This window comes from Cyprinus carpio, chromosome A17 (genome assembly GCF_018340385.1).
Source record: "Cyprinus carpio isolate SPL01 chromosome A17, ASM1834038v1, whole genome shotgun sequence".
Taxonomy (NCBI): domain Eukaryota; kingdom Metazoa; phylum Chordata; class Actinopteri; order Cypriniformes; family Cyprinidae; genus Cyprinus; species Cyprinus carpio.
In genome coordinates, this window is record NC_056588.1 from 19,185,943 (window position 1) to 19,204,490 (window position 18,548).

Consider the following 18,548-nt stretch of genomic DNA (forward strand, 5'->3'; position numbering starts at 1 on the left):
TTAACCCTGATTATAATATGCTTTTAATGCAGCTACTAATACACTGTCTAATGTACTATATATATATATATATATATATATATATATATATATACACACACACACACACACACACACACACACACACACACACACACACTACCAGTCATAAGTTTTTTTTTGGTTAGTTTTGTTTTTAATGGTAATTTATTTATTCCTTTGAAAAGCTGATTTTTTAGCATCTTTAATACACTCTTCAGTGTCACATGATCCTTCATAAATCATTCTAATATTCTGATTTGCTGCTCAAAAAACATTTATTATTATTAATATTATTATTATTTAAAACCGTTACAACAGTACATTTATACTGTTTATTTACTGTTTATTTTACAAATAAATTACATTTTTAAATATATTCAAATAGAAAGCAGTAATTTGAAACCGGAAAAATATTTCACAATATTACTACTTTTGCTATATGTGTGTATGTATATATATATATATATATATATGTGTGTGTGTGTCTGTGTGTGATATATAATGTATATTAATAGAATCTTAGCATGAAATTAAAGGTACAGAGTAAGAATAACTACTACTAAAATTATTTTAAATGGAGAAATCAGTCTGAACTGATTTAAAACAACAAAAAGGCAAGGAAATGATGAAGTGTCATAATTCATACCAATAATAGCTTCAATGAAATTACAGTACATAGGCTGTGTAAAATCATTTCAACTTTATCAATTTAATTCATGAAATTAATATAGATGATTAATGACTCTCAATATTGAGGAAAAGTGGGATCTATCCTCTTAGCCCAGGCCATCAATCCTCCGATGACATCCTTCACAGCGATCTGCTCGATTTCTAGTCCAGACATTTTCTCCAGCAGCTGAACCGCCTTCTGGGAGTCATTGCCAAGTTTGCAAACCACAAACACTGCAAGACAATAAAGGTAAACATACAGACAAAGTAAGTTTATTCACTCCAGTCATACTGCAATATAAAAAATTATTTTCCCAGATAAAACACACTATATTGGAATAATTAAAGGGGTCATATGATGCGATTTAAATTTTTCCTTTCTCTTTGGAGTGTTACAAGCTCTTGGTGCATAAAGAAGATCTGTAAAGTTGCAAAGACTACAGTCTTAAATCCAAAGAGATATTCTTTATAAAATTTAAGAGTCAACTACGCCCTCCTAAAACGGCTCGTTCTAACATGCCCCCACATCTCTACATCACTATGTGAGAAGATTTGCATAACGCTATTTGCATAATCTCTCACCAAGGATGCATTTATTTGATCAAAAATGAAGCAACCATGAAAACATTTCATATTTATGTGGACACCGTGACACACTACCATTTAAAAGTTTTGGGTAAGATTTAGGAAAAATATATTACACTTTGGGCATATTGAATGAGCTCAAACAGATTTCATTAAAAACAATAATCTAAAAATTCAAGACTCAAAAAATACTTTATTCAATGCTGGGCCAGCTTTTTCTCAAGACTAAGCCATTTATGTGTTGGAAAATAATTGCTTAGCAACTCCATCACTAACTCATCATACAGTACATCCAAGAAAAGCGAGGTAGCTGGCAACGCTGTGCTCCAAACGCTTAATTAGCTTGAGAAAACTCAGGTTAGGCCTCCTCTGTGCTCAGAATACTCAACACATCTAATGAGGGCTGGCTGTGGGCATCTGGCATACAGACAAGCGCTTACTGTGTATAAAGATATTATCACTTAAGATGTACAGACTACACAGTCAGTTTTCAGGCCTGCTCAGTGGATGAACTTTTTTTTATTTTAACTTATTTTTATTATCATGGAGTGTTAAAACACTGATCACAAAAAAATGGCATGTAACAAAAAATTATTCTTAAAATGGTTCTTACCTGGGACTTGAGATTTGTTATCCATCTTTTGTTTAAGGTCACTAATTGTATCTTTTAAAAGTGTGATGTGCTCAGCCTTTTTATTCTCTAGACTAGAAAGTGGAATGTCTGTCATGCAATGTAAGGAAATGAAACAGAAGGAATTAACTCGATTTCCTTAAAACAGGGTTGTCAAAACCGCTTCCAGGCTTTCTCTCACACTCTCACACCACCCACCTAAATGTCATATCAAATAATAAGCCAACATAAAATAAATCCCTAAATCTACTCAGGACTTGGTTGGGGTAGTCTGAAGCTGAAAGATTCTTCACCAATCAAATTTCTTCCAGCACTTCATAAGGTAAAAACAGTACTACTATTGTATACAGCAGGGGTTCTCAAACCTTTTGGCGCCAGGGACCCCTTACAGGGGAGAACATTTTCTAATAAACTCCCTCATAATTATAACAGTGATTAAGCATATACCTTATACAATTTGTATTCTTAAATGCCACTGGAACTTACACTCTATTTTTATTGGATTCAGGTTTTTTTTTTTTTTTTTAAGAAATTCTGTGTTGTCATTTGAATTTTTCTGTATTTATAAGTTAATACAAATGTATTATCAGAAATGTTTTATTATCATAAAACATTAACAATTGAATCTAATAATTGAATCATGGTTTCCAAAAATCTAATGTAATCAAATAAAAACTTACTTTACTTTTAGTTTTTGGCAAATAAAGTGCTGCACAACAGATGTTTACTGTTACAATTAAAAACATGGATGTGATTATTCCTTACAAAAATAAAGTTTTCATAATTTGATCATTATTATTACTTTGGAAAGTTCACTCTACTGTAGAATAGTAATATATTTCTGTCATAATGTTTCAAGTTAAAACATTATTTTGACCTTTGAGTTTGTATGTGTATCTGACGATAGTTTTTCTCAAATCAAATGATTAAAGAAAGTGTTTCTCAGAACAGCTCTCATGTAAACTCATGTGGACCACATATTTAAATAGTGTTCTTTTTCTGCTTTAATATTCACAAACACTAATCCATATCACAATTTCATTAAGTGTACTACAATACCAAATTCCATGACATTCCTTGTTCCATTACTTTTTGTATCTTTATGACAGGAATCCACAAATAAGTCCACATTTTCTGCATCGCAGAAATCATAGGGCCCTCAAATTATTTCACAGCCCCCCGGCTATGGGTAGCAGACCCCACTTTGAGAACCTCTGGTATACAGTACTGAACAACAAAAAAAAAACATCATGAAACACCAGCAGCAGTGAGAACAGTGTTTATGCCCCACAAATTCAACACCTGCCAAGTGGGTAAAAGTTCCCTCTTATTTGCAGGATGACTGTATTGTTTTTTTTGTTTTTCAAAAAAAAAAAAGAGGACAATGGCAGGCAGACTAGTGGAGAAGCTTTTTTCTTTTTAATGATAAATCTAAAATAAAATTGTTAACATTAATGCATTATTAATCATTATTCTAAGCATATATATAGTACTTACACAACTTGTTAAATGCTAAAAATGTCTTATACAGTATGCAGAAATGAACATGAACTTCTATTTATAAATGTATAAAATGATCAATGTTCATTGTCAGTTCATGATACAGTACTGCATTAATTAACAGTAGCAAGTCTTATTGTAAAATTATTAATTTAATTAATTTAGCTCACAAACTCATTAATTTGGCTAATGTTTTGTGTTTAGGGAAATGACTGAAAAGTAGTTTGACCAATAGCATGCATTCATTGTGCACAATCGAACAGTCGTGGCATGTGAGAAGGTGGGATCTACAGAGAGCAGCAAAGCAATACAATATAATGGGTGAGGACTGTAGAGAGCATATCAACATCACAAAAACCAAATCCTGGACATTTTAGAAAATGCTAAATTCTGAACAGATGCCTTCTTTAAGGTCTAAAAAAAGAGGACTTATGGTCACCAGGTCACAATAGTAGGAGATTATTTCATTGTAGATTAGTTGAGTATGTGCACTGTAGCACAAAGAGCCTGTAGTGGAAAACACTTTGGTATAGCAACAGAGAAACGAGTGCAATAATTTAGACTAAACTATGGAATTCCATGTGTCATAAACATTATGAAATATGTTTTTTTGCTTGTTTTTTAACAACAGTAACTGTTGTGGGGCCTCAATAAAGAGTCCCTTACATTTACAGGAAAATCAAATGACAGTAACATGTTACTGTGTTCAGATGAATGACCTGTTGAGAGTGACCTGTTAATTTTAAACTGTCTTTACAGTCTACTTTACAGCTGTGGAAAAACAAGCTATGCAGTTTATATTGTAACATTTATATACTATACCTTTTTGTCACCGTGTGGTGTATACAAAAATAAATGAAAATATTTTTATTTACTTATTTAAAAAAAAATAGCATTAGGTTTCTGGCTAAACAGTGGTAGAGATGGTAGAGAAAGTTTATAGCGGGACGTTTCTAAAAAGTGCATCTAGTACAACATTAAGTTATATAGGTACTTTGCAGTAGCAAGATTTTTAAGAATTGTTGGATAGAAAGATGAGTTGACAGAATGAGATCTGAAAAACCCCTAACTCAAATTATGAGCAATAATAATAGTGAAAATTAGCAGGCCCAACTAATGAGGAATAGGGCTGTCAAGTGATTATATTTTTTAATCCAATTAATTACATGATGTGCCAATTATTTAATGTAATTAATTGCATCAGCACATCAAGAAATTATCCACCAAATGTATTTGTTATATGTGAAAAGCATGGAAAAGACAATGAAAAAAATGAAATACTATTCTTAATATGAAAAGCAGTAGATGGTGGCAAGTGACTGTCTTCATGAATGAGTCACTGAATCACTGACTCAATCAATTCATTCAAAAACATGGATTTATTGACTTAGGAAACTTGTGCTTGTGTTATAGTGCTAAACTATATCATATGATATAAATAGAAAACAAAAACCCCTACATGGTTCCCTTGTATCTTGAATTTTAGGGGCATATATCTGCATTCTAATAGGCAATCACGCAAAAAAAAAATCAACAAGTTGATTATGAATAACTTTTTCCAAAATCTTATTCATAAAAAGACAATTTTGAACTACTGTAGGCCTGAAATTTCTGAAATCCTGTTTCTGAGATCCATATTTGCCTTTTTTAAAACTGGTTCAATGATCGCATACTTTGACCCTAATGGAACATTGCCATAAAATAAGCTAATGTTAATAATCATTAAAAAACTAGGACCAATAGTGTCTACAACCTCTTTAAACAATCACGGCAGGAGAACATCATAAAGTGATGTAGTTGGCTTTAAATGCAATATGATGTCTTTCAACTGAGCTAAGGAAACCAATTCAAAATGAGAAAAAATCCTTAAATCCACAACAACATTCCTTGCAGGCAAAATATTTGACCAAACAGTATCATTCTTACCAATAAAAAAAAAAACTTTAAAAAACGCAAATCCTTGGATCGAGTATTAAAAAACGTAAGCTCCGGGGAGAAAGAGACGAATGCGGAAGCACAGAGGAGGAAGCAAACGTGTCAGATGATTTCGATATAAGGCAAGAGAAGAATGAGTTTTTTGCCCAGCCATATTTAAACTGGAGTATACTGACTAGGAACTCCGTGAGATGGAGGAGGCTGCAGCTGCACAAAGTACAGATGTAGTTCACATGGTTTCCCTGTGCTGTAAACAAAACTTGGTTCTCGCGAGACTACACTCTTCTCCCCCGCTACGCCTGCGTCATATGCTCGAACGCCTTGTCGTGAACACACCTGCTTGAGCCACTGGAAGCTGGAGATTACAGTTTGCATATTTTTAAAAATCAATATTTTTCTTACACTAACGCATCTTTTCACTTCAGAAGGCCTTTATTAACGCCCCGGAGCTGTGTGGAGTAGTTTTATGATGGATGGATGCACTTTTTTCAGCTTCAAAAACTGGGACACCATTCACTGCATCATACAGCTTGGAGGAGCCTGGACAATTTTTAATATAACTCAGATTAAATTTGTCTGAAAACGGAATGTGGGTGAGTATATCATGGGCTAATTTTCATTTTTGGGTGAAGTATCCCTTTAAGCCACTTATGCTCGGCATATTGACAAACCTGCCTAAGATTCTGAGTAACATCATATAACCATGGTTGTTTCTTAACTTTTTTACATCTTTAAGTTTAGTTCATCATATGTATATTTTAATATAGCAAATGTCTAATAATAAATTGTTAAAAGGAGATCATGGGAAAGGATACGGATTGAGGTTGGCAGATGGCAAATGTCCACCTCTACTTTGGGTCGAACATCAATGAGGAGATGAGGGGTTGAACTGTCTAAAACGGCTTTATACTCCTGCAGTGGAAGACAAATATATATGCAACATTTGAGGAAGGATTGTACACAGAGGTGCAGGGTGACAGATCAGACCTGCTTTATATAACAAGCAGCTGCACATTTCCACAATGCTAAGTAATTAAGTGGCTAACACAGAGCGGTTCTGCTAAAGATATAATCTAGAGTACCAAATGGAAATTTAAACACCCCTTATTACATTCCTCTGCCTGCCCAGAATTATGACAAATAACAGTGTTACCTGTACAGAGACTCTCTGTTCTTTGGTTAGAAGAATCAGTCTTCGACACTGGAAATGAAATAAAGCAGATACAAGAGAGAATAAATCAGCACTGTTTTTCATTACACAACGTTTAAATAAAAAACAACACACATAAATGCTGATGTAGCAAAAAAAAGGCCATGTATCCCACCTTAGACTGTACCTCAAACCTTTTTTTTTTTTTTTACATTTTGATTTTCGACTTAATTGTGTTTGCCATGGCTGCTATATGAATGTAAGGAATTTTCTTTTCCTAAGTTTAATAATACTTACACCACCTTTCAAAAATTTGGGATCACACTCACCAAGCCTGCTCTGATTTGATCAAAAAATAGTTGAAATCATTAATATTGTGAAATATTATTAAAATTTAAAATACCTAAAATAATTTTATATTATTTTATTTTATATTATTTATAATATAATTTAATTATTTTAAGCATTTACTTAAAAAAATACTTAATAAAATTGATTTAATAAAATTACATTTATAATGTTCACACTACCACTCAAAGCAGTTTGGGATCAGTAATATTTCAGAAGAAGATCCTAATGTTCACCAAGGATTAATGGATTAAAAAAATTCAGAGACATTGTGAAATATTTTTACAATTTAAAATAACTTTTCTATTGTCATATATTTGAAATAATCATATAAGTTTTAATACAGACAATTAACTATTATTATATTATTATTATTATTATTATTATTATTCAATAGAATTAATAATAATAATAATGATGATGATGACGATGATTATTATTATTATTATTATTATTATTGTATTTTTAATCAGGACTTCTGCATGTTTTATGAAGGTAAATTAAGACTTCTTAAAGACCTTTTTAAGACCAAGTAAAGGAAATTTAAGCAGTAAATTAAATGAAACAATGTCGATATGTTCTCTAAGTGTAAATGTCAAATGAAAACACAATGAGCTGTAATTGTATTTCTTCTCTTCCGTGTCAGACAGTTCCCGACGCGTGTTCACAAGAGTACCATGATGCATGCGTGTGCATTCCTCTGCTTGTAAATGCATGGTCATGGTACTCTCTTGAATGGCTGTGGAGACTGACACAGAGGAGAAGAAATGATTGAATAAAGTCGTTATTTTTGTTCTTTGTGCACAAAAAGTATTCTCCTGTCTTCTTAAAATTATGGTTGAACCACTGCTGTCACATGGACTATTTTAAAGATGGCCTTACAACCTTTCTTGGCCTTGAACACGTTAGTCTATGCAGGGTCAGATAGCTCTCGGATTTCATCAAAAATATCTTAATTTGTGTTCCGAAGATGAACAAAGGTCTTACGGGTTTGAACAGACATGCGGGTGAGTAATTAATGACAGAATTTTAATTTCAGGTGAACTATCCCTTTAATACATCCTTGGTGAAAAAAAAAGTATCAATAAAAAAAAATAAACATAACTAATGATTCCAAACCTTTGATCAGTATTCTAGGTTTAGAGGTTGTTTCCAATCCAGTATAACCAATAGTTGGAAATACCTTAAGAGTCTTAAGATTAGCATATAAGTCTAAGTTTTAATGTTTGTTACATTAAATGTTTTCTGATTGTTGAATAGCACTTATGAAAATAACTGAACTGGCTCACAGTGACGCCTTGTGGACATTTAACCACAGCTGATTACTTTGCATCACTGACACATGCAGATGTGAAAATAGGAAGGAAAGTGGGAGTTTTCCTCATAATCAGACCTTATCTGTAGCAGCAGAGCCACAGAACTTCTCATAGTCCTGGAGCTCAGTCACTGTGGGCATCTCTCCACATACCACACACTCAGCCTGCTTGGGCCGCAGCCGTATGGAGCGGAAACGCCCCTCCTGACCATCAAACATCAGCAGCTGCTTCTCAAATGAGGCTGAACTGACTGGTTAAGGAGATATTTCATTATGTTATGCCTACATTATGGTAATAGGTGAGTATAAAAAGCCATAATTGTTTAAGTTTAGGGTGTCATTAAGAGCAGAAAGGATACATCTTTGACCGGACGCAATTTTCAGAACTTCTAATGCTTGAAGGCAACCCATTATTCCAGGCACTACACAATATCAAAACAAGTCACACTAAAGTCATACCCTCAATACAGAACCCTGAAACATTAAGATATAATTGGAAATCACTAAATCATTACAGAATTCTAACAGAATTAAATTTTTACATTACATTTTTAAATCAGAAATAACTGAATAAGAGTTATTCAGAGCTGTTTTGCCTTTGTCAAGATACTGAGCATACATCGTACAAAATTTAGTATGGAATTAAATGCAAGAAAGAAGAGTAATGGCCATTCATTACACAAACATCATGGTGACATCATCAGTTTCTGTTGTCTAGCACACATTCTAACAATGCAAGTCAATTTCAAACTTCATAAATTTTCTTAATTTAAGCTATTTTAAAAACCAACAACAAATAGATTGCTCAAAGTTTGAATAGAATCTGGTTGAAATTATGCAATATTTTAACAATTATAATTATATAATTATGCAACAAAATAATGCAATCGCATTTAAGCAGAGGAGGACTGACCTACTCCCAGAACCCCTCCATCAGAGCAGTTAGTGATGGTCTCAGGAGGAGGTGGTGCGGGGTACAAACACCTGTAACATGGCCCTCCTCTATAGTTGTACACTGTAAGCTACATGCCCAAAAAAATAGAGAGAGAGAGAGAGAGAGAGAGAGAGAGAGAGAGAGAGAGAGAGAGAGAGAGAAGAAAACAGTTAAAAAAGAAAGACATATTGACTTTCCTGCAAATTGTACTGTATATAGTTTGAGATCTGGAAGTTTTTTTTTTTTTTTTTTTTTTTTTTTTTTCCTCCACATCAGAGGCAAAGTGACCTGCCAAGCACACATGTCAGAATATGGTCATAATTTGACATGAAGTTTCAGTGCATAAAAGCTACTGCATTGAATGCCAGTGATACCAATCGTATCCGATTTGACAATCATTTATACAGAAACGGTTTAAGATATGAAAAAAATATTTTTGCCAGCATGGTCTGATGATGACCTGTGTGAAATTTGGTAAAGATCGGACAAATGGTAAAGAATGGGTTCAAAAAAGTAATGGTAATGGTGGACAGACAAGAAATGCCACCTATCAAAAAACACAAACCACTGGATTCTGTAGGACACAAGAAATAGAAAGAGGTTAGACTCATAGTCATAGGATTAAATTCACAAAAGCAATTTGTATTTTTTTATGTCTTGTGAACACTAGGTGGAAGCAGTCCATAACATTATATGTTGCTTAAGGGCATGGTGGTGAAGACACAAATCAAGTTTGTAAAATATAGCATTTTACATCAATATTCAGAATGGCTGATGTATAAAATAGCTGGCATGGGAAAACTTGGCATCATAAGATGTAGTATGACATACTGAATCTAACGAGACCAATGATTTTGGAACAAACTGTTCAAAAATCATAAGCAAGAATGTCAACTTTTGATATCATTTGCAAATACCCTGAAGTCATGATTATGATGACAGGTACCAAGTTTCATTACAGTATGTCAAAGCACTGCAGAGTTATAGCAATATTACCAAACAACTATTTTGGCATCTTTGTCAAATTTATTGATGCACTAAACTAAAATGATTTGGTCTACTGATAACTTTTTGCCAGTAATATCTGAACATGTTCTGAGCCAATTTTGGTAAAAATGGGACAAATCCTCTAGGAGGAGTTTGATAAAGTAGTCATTTCAGAAAATTCTAAATGACAGAAAATGTTCATTATGGAACATGATGCAATCAAAATGGAAAACAGTTATTTTAAAATTGAATACTATTTTACAGTATTTGTGACTTTACTGTATTGCTAATAAAACATGTAGCCTTTGTAAGCATACGATACTTCTTTTAAAAACATAATCAATCAATCTTTCAGACCCCAAATTTTTGAACACCAGATTATATATGTGGTGGTCCCAAAGTATTGTGGGTGAACAAAGGCCTCCTGTCGTGAATTGATGCATTTTTGTAAGAAAAATATCCATATTCAAAAAGTAATAATCACTTGAATCTAGCTCACACTCACTGTTGTAAATGGAAGCAGTTCCGGGGGAATGACGTATGAGGTCAGCTTTGCACCGCTCAGAAGTGACGCACGCGGAAACGCAGCAGAGAGATCAAAACAAAACAACGGTCACTAATTAGAAATACAAAACAAGGATTTGTAAAGAAGAATGTTGGAGGATTTCGATATAAGCCAAGAGGAAACTGGTTTTCCTTTGCTAAAGTAAGGAAACTTTGCTTCTTTTGATCCTGTAAACAAACGTTGGTTTCCACGAGACTCACTGGCTCATGCGCAACGCTGACCCTATATGCTCCCGGAACTGCTTCTGTGTACATTTGTTGGAGCAAGCTAGATTAAAGTGATTATTACGTTTTGAATATGGATATTTTTCTTACAAAAATGCATCAAGTCGCTACAGAAGGCCTTTGTTCACTCCCTGGAGCCATGTTAGACACTTTTTTTAATGGAAGGGTGCTTTTTATTTCACTTCTTTTGGACAGAATGCAACCCCCACTAACTGCAATGATAGAGCTTGAAAGATCAAAGACAATTTTTAATACAACTCCGACTGGATTCGTCTGAAAGAAGAAAGTCATATACACCTAGGACACCTCGGGGGTGAGTAAAACGCAGCCTGATTTTCATTTTTGGTTGAAAAATGTAAACATAATAAATTATAATCAAAATTTTATAATATAATAAAATTTGTCTATACTATAGAAGTCAAAGGGCTGCACTGTTGTTTGGTTCCGAACTTTCTTCAAAATATCATTATTTGTGTTCCACAGAAGCCAGTCAGTCATACAGGTACAGGTGATTTTCAGTAGACTTCAGAGAAGTCAGCTCCCCTCAAGTTTTTTTTTTTATTTTTATTTTTTTGCAGAATAGCCACATGAACTACAGGTTCATACAGGTTTGGATCAACAAGAGGATGAGTAAATGATGACAAAAAAAAAATTGGCTGAAGTATCCATTTAAAACAATGTCTAAGAGTATCCAAATATTTGGAGCCGCTGCAAAAACACTCACCTGTCCTTCCATTCGTAAAGCACTCGCTGACACTAAAGGCTTGGCGGTCAGAACACAGGCATCATTCACAAGGTATCTTGTAGGAACGTTGTCTGAACAGTCTGCCACAATGTCATACATAAAGATGCAAAATCAAAGTGACAAATAAATCTGTTTTGCACTGTACAGGACCGTGAAAAGTTCAAGATGAACTTATCAGTAGCAATTAGTGAGAGTGGATACTGTTGAATGAGCTGTGTGGCATTCTCTCTGGAGAGCTGGAGGTGATATGGAACACACTGAACCATGGAGTTCAACCTGGAAGAGATCACCACCAGTCAACCTCATTCGTTTACCTCTCCTTTAATGGAATTTTGTGAGTGAAGATGGCAGTACCTGCTGATGGCCTGGGCAGCAGACAGGGCTTTAGGCTGACCTTGAGTGAGTTCTGTATGAAGCACCTGTCTGTGCAGGTTACTCAGTTCCACCACATCATAGTCCAAAAGACCCAAACGTCCTGAAAACACACACTACATTAACAACTTTCACACAGTTACATTAGTGAGTTAGTGTCACATGATCATTCAGAAATCATTCTAATATGCTGATTTGATGCTCAAGAAACATTTCTAATTATTATCAGTGTTGAAAACAGTTGCTGCTTAATAATCTGGTGGAAACCGTGAGCTATTTTATTATTTTTCTTTTTTTCAGAATTCTTTGATGAATAGAAAGTTAAAAAGAACAGCTTTTATTTGAATGGAAAACTTTTGTAACAATATAAAAGTATTTACTGTCCCATTTTGATTTAATTCATCCTTTCTAAATGCATAGCATTATTATTATTATTGATCTTACTGACCCTAAACTTTTCAATAATAGTGTACATGATGATACAAACTGTATATTTAAATAATTAGCAGTACTGCCAAAAACAGCCAATGAGACAAACTTACACTTACAGATAAACTCATATATTTAACAGGATTACGTTCACATTAAACACACACACACACACACACACACACACACACACACAGTAACTTTACCTATTCCAGCAGCAGCGAGATACTGCGCAACAGGCAAACCTCCACATCCCACAACCAGAACAGATATATTACTTATGGCAACCTGACCTGTGGAGAAAGACATTTCTTTTTACAATGCATTAAGAAAAGAAAGGTTTCATAACTACTGTTAAAACCAAAATATTTTCTGAACCTTTAACACCCAGTTCTGGCAGGAGAAGCTGTCTGCTATATCTCATGATGTCGTCATTGTTCAGCGTTGTGTTTGATTTCAGCGGTGAAAGATTGGTAACTTTCTCCAGTAACTCTGTTAATAATGAGTTTCCCTGAAAAAAAGAGAGAGAGAGAGGCACTTTTTCAGTTTTCAGACAAGAAATGCTCTGCTCTGAGAATGGTTCTTATACACTGCTGTTCAAAAGTTTGGGATCAGTAAGATTTTTAATGTGTTTTAAAGAAGTCTCTTCTGCTCATCATGGCTGCATTTATTTGACCAGAAATACAGCAAAAACAGTAATATTGTAAAATAGTATTACCATTTAAAATAATAGTTGTCTATTTTAATACACTATAAAATATAATTTATTTCTATGATGCAAAGCTGATTTTTCATTACACCGGTCTTCAGTGTCACATGAATGATCCTTCAGAAATCATTCAAAATGCTGATTTATTATCAATGTTGAAAATAGTTGTGCTGCCTAATATTATTATTATTATTATTTTATTTATTTTTTTGGAACCTGTGATACTTTTTTCAGGATTATTTGATCATCAAAGTTAAAGAAAAAAACAGTGTTAATTTAAAATAGAAATCTTTTCTAACAATAGAAGTCTTTACTCTTTATCACTTTTTTTTTTCAATTTAACACATCCTTGCTGAATAAAAGCATTCATTTCTTTCAACAAAAAAAGAGAAAAATGACTGACCCCAAACTTTTGAACACTAGTAGTGTACATTGTTACAAAATATTTATATTTTGAATAAATGCTGTTCTTTTTAAATATTTATTCATCAAAGAATCTTGAAAAAGTATCACATTCAAAAAACATATTAAGCAGCAAAACTGTTTCCAATATTGATAAAAAATCAGCATATGAGAATGATTTCTGAAGGATCATGTGACACTGAAGACTAGAGTAATGATGCTGAACATTCAGCTTTGCATCACAGGAATAAATTATGTTTTATTTTGTATTAAAAGAATAAATATTATTTAATATTTAATAATATTGCACTATATTTTTGCTTTGTGTGGTGAATTACTGTCTGCAGAGAGTTATGAAACCTGATGAACTTTGTTTTCTTCTTCAAAAACCATAACAAATCTTACTGATCCCAAACTTTTGAACGGCAGTGTATATTTAACCATAATCAACCACAGTACTTCATTCCATGACATAGATACTTTTCCATTTTGGAAAAAAAAAAAAAAATAAATAAATAAATGATTCTGTCAGACAAACAAATAATTTGAGCTGTTCTATTGATGAATAGATTTATTTTTTAATATATGCTCCAATATATGGTATGAATTCAGAAGGGTAACTGTAACAGGGCTGGAGACTGACATTACCAGCCCTGTGCTTCAGATCAAGAAACTGTTGTGTACAGTGTAGGATTTATTTCAGATATTTCTACAAATAACAGGTTTGACATTTTAAAAACGTTCCCTCGATATTTAAAAAATATATACTAATCAGCCTAAACCGAAAAAGAGTTAGAATAAAGGCATTATAGCACTAGCATTCATGAACTCTTTCTTTCCTTCCATTTTTTCAAACTAGAAATGCATTTGCTAAATAATGAGAAGTTGGTAACTCATAGCTGGGGAAAGACCAAAACATTTCACTAAGTCACTGATTTGTCTTTTGAAAATAAATTGATGTGTGCATTTGTGTGAGGTTTACACTGTTCTCACTCCATACATTAACAAATAATAAATGCTAGAATCAAATACCTTGTTAAAAATCGGTAAATACCATAATGCTAAAGAAACAACAAAAAAGTACCTATTTTTTACACAGATGACCCACAATATTTGCAAAGAATTAATAGAATAACGATTGCAGACCTTTTCCGATTGATCAAGTTTTTTCTTCAAAACTGCAATCTCTCTCTCTTTTTCCCAGAGCTTTGTTTTCAAACTTAAAATTGTATCATCCATCACGAGAGAGTATATTTTTGAGAATATCTTCTAAAAGAATAGCACACACAGAACTAGAAACCCCACTGCATAAGACTTCCGGGTTTACAAGCGCTTGCGACCACGTGTTTACAACTGATCACTTATTTTAAAGGGGGCATTACACACACAGTTTCACCCAATCTCATGTTAATCTTGAGTAGCTATGAAGTAGTACTGCATCCTTCATAACTCCAAAAAGTCTTTAGTTTTATCATGTTTATAAAAGAAATATACAGCTTTAAGATTCTCTCCGGAAAAAGCCGAGCTCCTGGAGGCGCGCCGTGGGTGGAGCTAAAGAGTGACGAGCACTTGGGCGCTGAATAACCCTTTAGGCCCAGATATACTTCAGACGAAGTTCGTTTTCGTTCTATGTTTGGGGGCAAAAAGAAGTTCGAAAAGGCTGAGCGACGGTATACTGTTTTCGAACATTGCTGGAGGCGGGGTGTAGATTAATGTAAACATGACTCGCGACACACAACAACGATGAAATGATGAAGTGTAGGCAATCTAAGTGTGAGACGGGCACCAATGGTCAGAATATTTTAGACAAAACAATAATGATTAGCAGCAGTTCAGAGTCAAGTATCATGTTTGCAAAACAAAAGAACCATAATCAGTCCTTTATGGGAAGTGTGAATGTCTCATAGTCAGTAAAACTTTAGCATGATGTGGAAAAAAATATTGGAGTCAGTTTGTTACTTTATTTTATTAGTGTTCATTAATTATATAAAACTGGATAAATTGTTACACATTTTAATATTTTATGTGGTGTCATGATTTAGTTTGGATAAAAACAAAGGTGTATTCCCAGCTAACAGGGAACGTTCCCATAACTTTCACTAACATTATGTAAAAGTTATGTAAATGTTAGAAAAAAAACGTTCCTGACATAATGTTTCTGGAACAGTCTTATAATGTTTTCATAGTTAAAATACATTGTCGTAACGTTGAGGGAAAACGTTCTCATAACAACGTTCTTGTAACGTCTTTATGATGTTATTTTTAATTGACTGATGTTCTCATAATGTTGAGGGAAAACGTTCCCATAACAACGTTCCTGTAACGTCTTTATGATGTTATTTTTACTTGATGTTTTCATAATGTTGAGCGAAAACGTTCAAATAACAACGTTCTTGTAACGTCTTTATGATGTTTTTTTTACTTGATGTTTTCAGAATGTTGAGCAAAAACGTTCTCATAACAACGTTCTTGTAACGTCTTTATGATATTATTTTTACTTGATTGATGTTTTCAAAATGTTGAGCGAAAACGTTCCAATAACAACGTTCTTGTAACGTCTTTATGATGTTATTTTTAATTGACTGATGTTCTCATAATGTTGAAGGAAAACGTTCTCATAACAACGTTCTTGTAACGTCTTTATGATGTTATTTTTACTTGACTGATGTTCTCATAATGTTGAGCAAAAACGTTCTCATAACAATGTTCTTGTAACGTCTTTAGGATGTTTTTTTACTTGATTGATGTTTTCATAATGTTGAGCGAAAACGTTCCCATAACAACGTTCTTGTAACGTCTTTATGATGTTATTTTTAATTGACTGATGTTCTCATAATGTTGAAGGAAAACGTTCCAATAACAAAGTTCTTGTAACGTCTTTATGATGTTATTTTTACTTGACTGATGTTCTCATAATGTTGAGCAAAAACGTTCTCATAACAACGTTCTTGTAACGTCTTTAGGATTTTTTTTACTTGATTGATGTTTTCATAATGTTGAGGGAAAACGTTCCCATAACAACGTTCTTGTAACGTCTTTATGATGTTATTTTTAATTGACTGGACCAGGTTTCTCATAATGTTGAAGGAAAACGTTCTCATAACAACAAATATTTCTTGTAACGTCTTTATGATGTTATGTTTACTTGACTGATGTTCTCATAATGTTGAAGGAAAACGTTCTCATAACAACGTTCTTGTAACGTCTTTATGATGTTATTTTCAATTGACTGATGTTCTGATAATGTTGAAGGAAAACTTTCCCATAACAACGTTCTTGTAACATCTTTATGATGTTATTTTTAATTGACTGATGTTCTCATAACAACGTTCTTGTAACGTGTTTATAGTGTTATTTCATAATGTTGAACAAATATATTCTTAAAACACCATTATTGGAATGCCTTCATTTTAGAAGTGATGGGAACAAAAATTACGAGTGTGACCAGTCCCAGACAGCATGTTGTAATCGGCCCGACCTCGGCGAGTGCCCAGCTAACAAAAATGAGTTGTCAGAACGTTTTACTAACATTTCCCTTAAGTTATGAAAACGTTATTTCGGAATGTTTTTGTACACGTTGAGAACGACAAGTTTTTTTAATGTATTGAGAACATTTTTTGTGGGGTTTCTGCGAACGTTACAGGAACATTGTTATGAGAACGTTTTCCTTCAAAATTATGATAAAGTCTGTGGTTTAAAAATAACATCATACAGACATTACAAGAACATTTTTATGAGAACGTTTTCCTTCAACATTATGAGAACATCAGTCAATTAAAAGTAACATCATAAAGACGTTACAAGAACGTTGTTATGGGAACGTTTTCGCTCAATGTTACGACAATGTATTTTAACTATGAAAACATTATAAGACTGTTCCAGAAACATTATGTCAGGAACATTTTTTTCTAACATTTACTTAACTTTTACATTATGTTAGTGAAAGTTATGGGAACGTTCCCTGTTAGCTGGGTGTTATCCAGGCCGAGTGTGGCCCGCAGCTCGCTCTCGCGCATGTGTTTGTGATGCGCCTGTAAAGCACTAACCCGATTCCTGTTCACCGTAACCGACCCGAGTCTGGCTGTAGAGTCCGGCCCACTTCTGGCAATGACTCGGCTCGGTTCAGTCATAGATGGTTACATTAATATAGCAATAAATAACATAAAACTATTTTAAACTTGGCTTAAGCTCTTTACAGTATCTTATAATGTTAATACGTCTAATGTCGTGAATTTGTTAAAAACAAATTATCTGCGATACAATGTAAAAACAAAAAAGTGCTTTATAGGACAGAACGTTCTCTAATATTCATAACAATATCAAATCTATATTTATGTAACGCAGCAGGTCATTCTTATATACGTTTGCTTGTATGTATTTTGAACGCGCTTCATTGCGCGCTCACGTGTATCTAGCGCAGGCGCTCATAAGCTCATAAATGAACTCGCAAACCTTCACCTCACGTGTGAGACTGCAGCGAACGCGGCTTTGTGTGAAACCTAAGTAAAAAAATAAATAAAATAAACGATATAGTTTTAATTTTTGATCTAATTGTTGTGTGGGTCTACTCTAAAGTTTTTACTCTGCAGAAAACTGACGAGAAACCCAACCCACCAACAGACGAGGAAGATGAAAATCATAGTGGTTCAGCATATACAAAGAAAAAAGGTTTGTTTGTTTTTTACCTTCCACATTCTTATTTTTGTTAATGCAGTTGCAATAAGAAAACATGAGAAACCCAACCCACTCCCCATATTTCTTATATGTATCAGAGTGAAGATCTGCAATATCTCTGTCCTATTTGTTTGGGTCCGTTGTTTTCAAATAACGTGACTCAACTAAATGCATTAGCTAGTTTCAGCTACAGATCTTTTTATGATGAGAATGTCCTGTATGTGTGTATCTGTGTATATATGCATCAGTTTGTCTGAGATCATCTGCAATATCTCTGTCCTGCTTTTACAGACTTAATTTTTCTCGTTATCTCGACAAATATAAGACTAATTTTCGTCGACTATACAGATGCT

At 33.6% G+C, this 18,548-nt stretch overlaps 1 protein-coding gene across 2 annotated transcripts; it reads right to left on the reverse strand.

Annotated features, from left to right (window-relative positions):
* Positions 1–706: 706 nt before the first annotated feature.
* LOC109108523 (adenylyltransferase and sulfurtransferase MOCS3-like) lies at positions 707–15,046 on the reverse strand. Of its 2 annotated transcripts, none has more exons than XM_042774338.1 (13): positions 14,668–15,046; positions 12,789–12,921; positions 12,617–12,703; positions 11,964–12,084; positions 11,811–11,885; positions 11,589–11,706; positions 9,068–9,176; positions 8,514–8,576; positions 8,308–8,396; positions 6,495–6,542; positions 6,157–6,253; positions 1,889–1,996; positions 707–924 (listed from the first exon to the last, which is right to left on the reverse strand). In XM_042774338.1, the coding sequence occupies exons 1-13, from the start codon at positions 14,758–14,760 to the stop codon at positions 767–769; spliced, it is 1,299 nt and encodes a 432-aa protein (XP_042630272.1). In that variant the 5' UTR covers positions 14,761–15,046; the 3' UTR covers positions 707–766. The 2 variants fall into 2 exon arrangements, with proteins under 2 accessions (XP_042630272.1, XP_042630271.1); XM_042774337.1 differs by having other exon boundaries at positions 8,233–8,396; positions 14,668–15,043.
* Between the last annotated feature and the right edge of the window lie 3,502 nt (positions 15,047–18,548).